This window comes from Octodon degus, unplaced genomic scaffold, assembly GCF_000260255.1.
Source record: "Octodon degus isolate 3935 unplaced genomic scaffold, OctDeg1.0 scaffold00090, whole genome shotgun sequence".
NCBI lineage: Eukaryota > Metazoa > Chordata > Mammalia > Rodentia > Octodontidae > Octodon > Octodon degus.
The window spans coordinates 5028343-5036768 of record NW_004524666.1 but is presented as its reverse complement, the minus strand read 5'-3'; the positions used below and the strand labels follow the sequence as shown (position 1 = coordinate 5036768).

The 8426-nt window shown below is 38.2% G+C and overlaps 1 protein-coding gene and 1 pseudogene across 1 annotated transcript; one reads left to right on the top strand and one right to left on the bottom strand.

Annotated features, from left to right (window-relative positions):
* Window positions 1–1345: 1345 nt before the first annotated feature.
* Window positions 1346–1816, bottom strand: LOC101569370 (histidine triad nucleotide-binding protein 1). Its single transcript, XM_004637458.2, has one exon. The coding sequence runs from the start codon at window positions 1796–1798 to the stop codon at window positions 1418–1420; it is 381 nt and encodes a 126-aa protein (XP_004637515.1). The 5' UTR covers window positions 1799–1816; the 3' UTR covers window positions 1346–1417.
* A 4524-nt stretch (window positions 1817–6340) lies between these two features.
* Window positions 6341–6707, top strand: LOC101568983 (annotated as a pseudogene).
* Window positions 6708–8426: the final 1719 nt, after the last annotated feature.

Sequence of the window (8426 nt, the reverse complement as noted above, 5' to 3'; positions counted from 1 at the left end):
AGTACAAGTTCTCATATGTCCTGAGTCTTAATTGGTTCACTGTCTTCTTGATACCCAGCCTCCAAATTATCTCTGTCCATATCTTCTTCCCACTATGGCCACAGAAGCCTTGGTTTCAGCACTTTTATTGTTGCAAACATTTTCTAAGTGCTAACATTGTTCCTTGTATTCTCCCTTGATTGTATCATATAAAGAGATACCAAATTAATTTTCAAAAGCACTTTATTTCACCAAAACGTATTTCTGTTTTAAAAATACTCAGTAATGGGGCCGGGGAGATGGCTCAGTGGAATAAGCACTTCCCTGGCAAGCGCAAGGCCCTGAGTTCAATCCCCGGTTCCGCCAAAAAAAAAAACAAAAAAACAAAAAAACAAAAAACTCAGTAACTTCCTATTATCTTCAGCATGAGTTCAGCACCCTCCCGAATGAGGTCCTCACATAATCTCTTAAACTATCCTGTGGGATAAGTTAGTCCGGGCACTCATTTTCATCTTGCTTTTAGTTTGTAGAAATAAGTTTGAATTTCTGAATATGCTTGTTATTGAGCTTAATTTTGTGTCAGTAACATATGAAGTATATTTTCTTTTTATGTACTTGATTATTTTTTATGAGGCTAAGGATGGAACTCATCACTTTGTGCATACTAGCCATGTACTCTACTATTGAGTTATACCCCCCAGATCTTTGGTTGTTGATAAATACCATTAAATATAATGGAATAAGGATACAAGGATATGTCTGAATGTCTGAATTATCTATAAGACTGAAATTGTTTTGAATCAGAGGTTCAATTGCCATTGTTTGTGAAAAATGATCTTAGGCTCTTTGGTATATCCTTACTTAACATTTAATAGCTTTTTGTGTCCTTCCTGCATTCATTCATCAAGCATTGGTTGAGCATTCCTTTCATAGTCAGCCCTCTGTATCCAAGGGGGATATGGAATATTTAACAATTTGTCAAATATATCTGTATTTAACCACTTTCAGATCAAAAATTATTTTTGTAAAGAACATGTATAGATTTTTCCTTATCATTCCTTAAACAATATAGTACTGAGACTATGAGTCCCATCTATGTAGTGAGACTCTGTAGACCCTGTGTTAAATACATAAAAAATAATATAGTACTATATATATGGCATTCATATGTATTAAATACTTAAGTAATATAGCAATGATATAAAGTATGTGGGAGGATGTCCATAGGTTCCATGCAAATACTGCATCATTTTATATAATGGATTCAAGCATTCATGGATTTTGTGTTTTTTTTTTTTTGCAATGATGTCTTTTATTACACATAGGTTTTTATAATTCTTCAGTCTCTCCGTACACAGACAAAAGTGTACTGTTTAGCATACTGGAACTTGCAAATTTACTCATTGCCTACAAAGGGAAAATTATCCCCAAAGCGCGCTTAACTGGGAGGCCAGTGCATCTGCCGCCCACCAAGCACGTGCAGGTGAACGTGATAGATGGACTGGCCCCCGTCTGCGCCTTCGTTCACCACCATTCGATAACCCTTGTTCAGGCCTAGGTCAGCCGCGCACTTCTTGCCAACGATCATTAAATGTCCAAGAAGACTTTCATCATCATCTTCTGCTACAGAGATCTGGGCAATATGTTTTTTGGGAATCACCAGAAAATGAGTTGGTGCCTGGGGGGAGATGTCGTAGAAGGCAAGGCACTGGTCGTCCTCGAAAATGATCTTGGCGGGGATCTCCTTGCGGATGATCTTCCCGAAGATCGTGTCGCCGCCAGGCCGGGCGACCTGAGCCTTGGCGATCTCGTCTGCCATCGCTCGTCTCGCGCGCGTGGCCGCCATTCATGGATTTTGGAACAAATCCATTATAGACTCTAAGAGATAGTTGTAATAGGTCTCTTTCCCTCAGAAGGTAAAGCTGTTTGGAAACCATTATTTTCTTTAAATATTGAAGCCAGCTTTAATTTGTTAATATGTTTTGCCTTAGGTGAAAACTGTTGAAGAAATGTTGGGCATTTTTTTTTTTTTTTTTTTTTCAGAGATAGGGTTTGAACTCAGGCCCTTGGGCTTGCCAGGCAAGGACTTATTCATCTGAGCTATCTCCCCGGCCCCTGGGCATTTGTTTAGACACTTATGAATTAACTCCTATCATTCTATATTCTGATTACATATGAAGAAACACTATTCCAAGTACAGTTGTGTAGCACACTAATTGTTTTAGTATGTTGCTGAGTCAGAAATTCACAAAGGACAAAGTGGGGTTGACTTCTATGACTCTCCTTAAAATGCTGTACTCACAGGCTGGGGTTGACTCAACAGCTAAGGCTATCACTATCTGGGAACATGGTCACTTGTATATGCATATGGCACTTGGGTGAGAGTACGTGAAAAATTGCCATCTGAGCACTTTTATGTGGCCTGCCCATGTGGTACACCTTTCTCCTGGCAATGGCAACCTCATGAGAGTCCCTTCCTGGTGGCTCAGAAGTCCAATCATGACTCTCTCTGTGGACTAGATAGGACCATGTTGCTATCTCTGAGATGAGGCAGTCACTCAGAAGCATTACTGATGCATACTATTGGGTTCAAATGAGACACAGCTCCTGAAATTTTACAGGAGGCCACAATTTTCACTGGGAAGAATGTTGAGGAATTTGAAAGTTTGCTTTAAAATTGTCACATATATGAATTGAGGATACAGCTTTAGCTACTGCCTTTGGAAAATGACTCAGTTGTCTGGTGTGTTGGGCACTACCTATTTACTTAATGCAGGTAACTCAGGGTAAAAATTTGAAGAACAAACATAATGATCACTTGCTTATACTTATCAAAGTTCAGGAGGACTAGCCTTTTGTTTTTACAGTTGTTGAAGTCCCCTTTATAAAAAGAAATGTGGTTAAGAACATGTCTTTAGTTTTGTTTTTCTCTTCTTTAATAGCCCAGCATCAATATTTTGGACTTTAAAAAAAAGATGCTTCTGGGAGTTTCACCATTTGGCACCTGGCGGTAGGTGGGAAATGTCATTACATAAACCCCCATTCGAGTTAAGAGGCAGGTGGTATTTTTGGAGAAGCCAGTGTCAACAAGGGGCTATAGCCACACTGACTGCCTCCAGCCCATCTGCAGAGACATTTCTGTCTTTGACAAGTAAAACCCCCTCCCTCTGCCTGCTTTGCCTGCCTCCCTGAGTTCCCCTTTTCATTTGCCCTTGAGTTTCAACTTGATGAGTCTCAAAAGGAGTCCAGGCCACTGGATCCTACCTGGCAAGAACTTCAAAGGCTGTGGCTGTGAAGAGGGGCTGTTTTCTGCTCCTATCACATCTTGTTGTTTCACTAAACAAATATTCATTGAAAGACTTTTTTAAAAAAAGTCTTAAAAAGCAAGTACTAACTAGGATGTAGAGTGACCAAAGAATAAACCAAATTAAACACAGTCCCTACCTTCAAGGAACTTAGGTGTTGGGAAGACTGAAGTTGCAGCTTGTTCATCTGTACAGGAGAGGTGTGAGGAGATTTTAAGGATTATACTAAGTGGAGTTGACATTGAGAGTTCAGGGGATATTCCCCAAGGAAATAGCAAGGGAGCTAGAAGCTGAGGATATGTGGGTGTTAATGAGGAAAAGAAGGAAGAGAACAGCCTATGGGATGAGAGGACAGTGTGAATTCAAAGGACTCAGTGTGAGGAAAGACTGTGTAAACGGACAGGAGAGTGAGGAGGAGTAGGGTAAAAAGAGTAGAAAAATGTGAGGAGGGTGAGGGCAAACTGCACAAAGCCTGGAGATCATGAGATATCCCTTAGTGTTCTCTAGAGAAACAGAACAGTGTGTGTGTGTGTGTGTGTGTGTGTGTGCGCGCGCGCATGTGCATGTGTGCAAGCACATGCTTGTGTGTTGCCTTATCAATACATAATTGTAAAGTCCAAAGTCTGTAGGGTAGGCTGGCAAGGATACTAGAAACTTAGGGAAGAAGTGATGCAGTAATCTGGAGACAAATTTTCTCTTTTAGGAAATAATTTGTCTTTTCTAAAAAAAAATCTCGATTTTTACTGTTAAGGCTTTCAACTGATTAGATGAAGCCTGCTGACCAATTATAGATGGTAAGTACAGTCCATCTAGCCAGTATTTTCATAGCAGCATTGAGGTTAGTGTTTGGTTAAATTATTTGGTAGTACATCCTAGCAAAGTTGACACATAAAAGCATCACGTACGGTAAGGAGCCATGTTTTGACACTCAGAGTAATGAAAGACTCTGAAGAGTGATCAGAAAGATGTGGTTTGAATTTCATTTTCTGATTGTACTGTATGCTTTTAGAAACTGATTGCTGAATATCATAATCACTAGAGTTTCTTATGATGGTTGTACAGCATGAGCTCTCCAGGAGGACTGGTTCTGTCCTGCAGCATGCTCTAATGTTGGACCAGTCAAATTCTCCTCCTAGATGTGCACCTACTGTCTTGAAATTACTTCTTAGGCAACATTTCACATACTGTTTTATCTTTGCTTTTCTCTCTCTTTCCTATCAGACTGGAACTGTGCCTTGCTCACTTACCAGTGCCTCCACAGCGCCTAGGACAGTGGCTGGCACATGGCGCGCACCCAACAAGCATTTTTGGATGAAAGCCTGAATGCCTTATAAAGAGTGCCTTATGAAGAGTTAAGAAATAACAGTCCTATCATAATGCTAAAAATCATTATGCTCTTATTTCTAGCTTTTTTCCCATTGGTATGATATACAATTACTTTTTAACTTGTTCACATAGATTGCCATTTTTGAATATAACAAGTTAAGTCCATGTATAAAAATTTTTGAAATAGTTTTAGATTTATGTCAAACTTGCAAAGATAGAATAGAAGAGTTCCTCCACCCAGTTCTGTTAATGGTAACATCTTTGATCACGGTACATTGTCAAAACAAAGTAATACAGGTACATTACTTTTTTTTTTTTTTTTTTTTGCAGAACTGGGGATTGAACTCAGATCCTTGCGTTTGCCAGTCAAGTGCTTATCTTACTGAGCCATCTCCCTGGCCCCTACATTACTATTAACCAAATCAGATTGCATTTAGATTTTTAGCAGTTTTCCCTTGAATATTCTCTTTCTGCTGTGTGATCCAATCCCAGGTATCACATTGTGCTTGGTTATCAAGTCTTTCCAGTCTCCTCTGTTGCATGACTATTTTTTAATCTTTGTTTTATATTACCTTGATAAGCTTCAGCATTATTGACCATAAATCCTATAAAATATTCCAAATCTGGGTTTGTCTAATGTCTCCTTATGATTAGATCAGTGTTATGGGATTTTTTTTTGGGAAGGAAACCACAGAGGAAGAGTGTCTCTCTTGTATGATATGATGTCATCTTCATATGATGTTAACCTTCATTATTTGACTAAGGTAGCATTTGTTAGGCATGTTTTACTAAATAATGTTTTTTTTTTTTTTTTTTTGGCGGAACCAGGGATTGAACTCAGGCCCTTGCGCTTGCTGGGGAAGTGCTTATTCCACTGAACCATCTCTCTGGCCCCTTAAATAATGGTTTTATTCTTACATCGACCTACTATATTTTTGGGAAGAAGTTACTAAATTTAACCCATCTTTATGTAAAGAAAATGTAATTAATAGTTCTGTAACCTAGGGTTTACACACTTAATTTAGAATTCTTATACAAGGAAGATGTGTCTCTTCTATTTCACTTATTTTCAAGCATTTACTTATATCATTATGGGTTTATGTATGCTTGTTTTATATTTTGGGCAACAATCCAAAAGGATATTATTTTATTTTGCTCTGCATATTTTTTTGTTTGTTTTTTTGTATAGTCTTGCTATGTAGTTGAGGCTAACCTTGAGCTCACTGTGCAGCCCAGGCTGTCCTCGAACTTGTAGCAATCCTCCTGCCTCTGCCTGCAAGCACTGGGATTTCAGATATGCACCATCATGCCCAGCTTTGCTGCATAAACTTTCACTTTTACAGAAACTTTTAAACTTTTACATAAACTTGGTCATGTGGAGTTCTTTCAGATTGGTTCCTGTGTTCCTTGATGTGACCCATATGTCTGGTAGGTAAACTCCCCTTATTTCCAGTACTGTCGGAGTCATCATGTATATCTTACATTGTCCTTGTCCCAGCTCCAGATCAGCCACATTTCCAGAGATCCTTAGTTTTTTTTTTTTTTTTTTTTTTTTTTTTTTCCTGTGGTACTGGGGATTGAACTCAGGACTCTATGCTTGCCAGGCAAGCATTTATTCTACCGAGCTATCTCCATGGGCTCAGTTGTTTTTTGTTGAAAAATCATATTCATCTTTCTTTCCGACATCTTGACAGGCCTACAGTGGTAGCCTCTACTCACCAGGCTCCACAATGCCACACAAGGATGACAAGAAGAAAATTGCTGGAAAGTTGGCCAAGAAAGACAAAGACCCAGTGAACAAATCTGAGGGCAAGGCCAAAAAGAAGTGGTCCAAAGTCAAAGTTTGGGACAAGCTCAACAACCTGGTTCTGTTTGATAGAGCTACTTATGACAAACTCTGTAAGGAAGTTCCCAACTATAAACTTATAACACCTGCTGTGGTCTCTGAGAGACTGAAGATCCGTGGGTCAGTGGCCAGCCCTTCAGGAGCTCCCTAGTAAAGGGCTTATCAAGCTGGTCTCAAAGCAAAGAGATCAAGTTATTTATATCAGAAATACCAAAGGTGGAGATGCCCCTTCTGCTGGTGAAGATGCATGATGAATAGGTTCAACCAAGTGTAGATTAGGAAGAAATAAAATTTTATTATTAAAAATCATATTCATAAGCTGAAATCTAGGCAATAGGTATGCTTATCACTCCTGGGCTGTCATTGCTTCTAGACCTTGTGAGTAGCTGGGAAATATGTCTATCTATTAGCCTTAAAAACACATACCTGTAACTTCTGTATCTACCTGCCTATACATATATTAAGCCAAATATGAGTTTATACTGTTATCTTTAATCATGCTTAAGCTTCACAGAGTGTATTCTCCTCACTTTTCTTGTTCCTCTGAAACTCTGATAGTAAGAAGCATAGCTCCCACCATCCACTGTCTATTTAATTATTTGATCTACTTGGATATAATTTTTTTTTTTTTTTTGGAACTGGGGATTGAACTCAGGCCCTTGCACTTGCCAGGCAAGCTCTTATTCTACTGAGCCATCTCCCCGGCCCCTACTTGGATATAAATGCATAAATAGTTCAGAATTACTTCCCTGTAATTCTCAAGAGAAACAAATTTGCCAGCTAGAGTACAGCATTTGTGCATGGTTCCTTTGTTTTGAATTAACCATTTTATAAACAATGGCATAACCTACTAGCTGAGAACGATCTCTTAAAGCCAGATTATCTGGGTTTCAAATCTTGGCTCCATCACTTGTTAGCTAAATAATATTGGGTAAAATACTATCCTTTAAATTTCTTCATGTGTAAAATGGAGATAATAATCCTATGTCCTTCTTGAGGCTAATTGAGGATTAATGAAGTTCACATATAAAATGCTCTGAAAATTGTATGGCATATAGTAAACACTACTTAACTGCTAGCTATTATTATTAGGGCAAAGATAAATTCTGTTTTAATTGCTACCAGGACAATGACAGAGAAATTGGTGAACTATATACTTTTTTGAATTATAGCATCATCTCTATTTACTTAACTAATTTCTATAGTCTTCAGCAAAGGGATGTATGTATAACATCCTCTCTACATTTTCTTCTATTCAGTCACTATGTCTTTCTGTCTGGAGTTAATTTATCCTAATTTCTCTGCCTATTTTTCATGATTCAGAAAACATGTTAAGATTCAAGCTTAGGATTTTTAATGTATTACCCACTGGGGTTTGGCCTCCTTGAGGTCATGGATCGTAACCTTATGTAACACTCTGTCCCCGCTTCTGGAAGTTTTCTAGGTCAGTGTGTGAAGGCTTGAGCCATAGTGATTGAAGAGTCCCATAGTGCAAGCCATATGTTTTGTTGCTACTTTCTTATTTCTTCTGTAATTAAACTGGGCTTCTTTGTGGTTACCATTGCCTGGAAAACCATAGATTTATTTAAAGACCTTTAAGTAGAGTTTGAGGGGCTTCATTCAAAATATTTATGATAATGTTCTGTCTAATTGTTGTTATTAATATTATACACAGTAAAATGGACTTGGTTTCTATCTAGTGGTAGTCAGCACTTCTGGGTAGGATTGTATGTTACTGGCACTTTAATTAGGCTTCAATGAACTCTGCTGCAACTATATCAGTAGAGTTTCTTAGACTATTTTTCACATTTGGGGTTTGTTAAAATTCAATATGTATTTTCCCCATCATTTTTCTTTTATACTAAAAAAATCCTCAAATGAGCAAACAAATAAACAAACAAACCAAACATACAACAACCGAAAACTCAAACCAAAACCTTGTATAATCCAAATCCACATACATGTAGAGA

Excerpts from the sequence above, each read along its gene's own strand:
- LOC101569370 (XM_004637458.2), bottom strand. The coding sequence starts at position 1,798 with ATGGCAGACGAGATCGCCAAGGCTCAGGTCGCCCGGCCTGGCGGCGAC.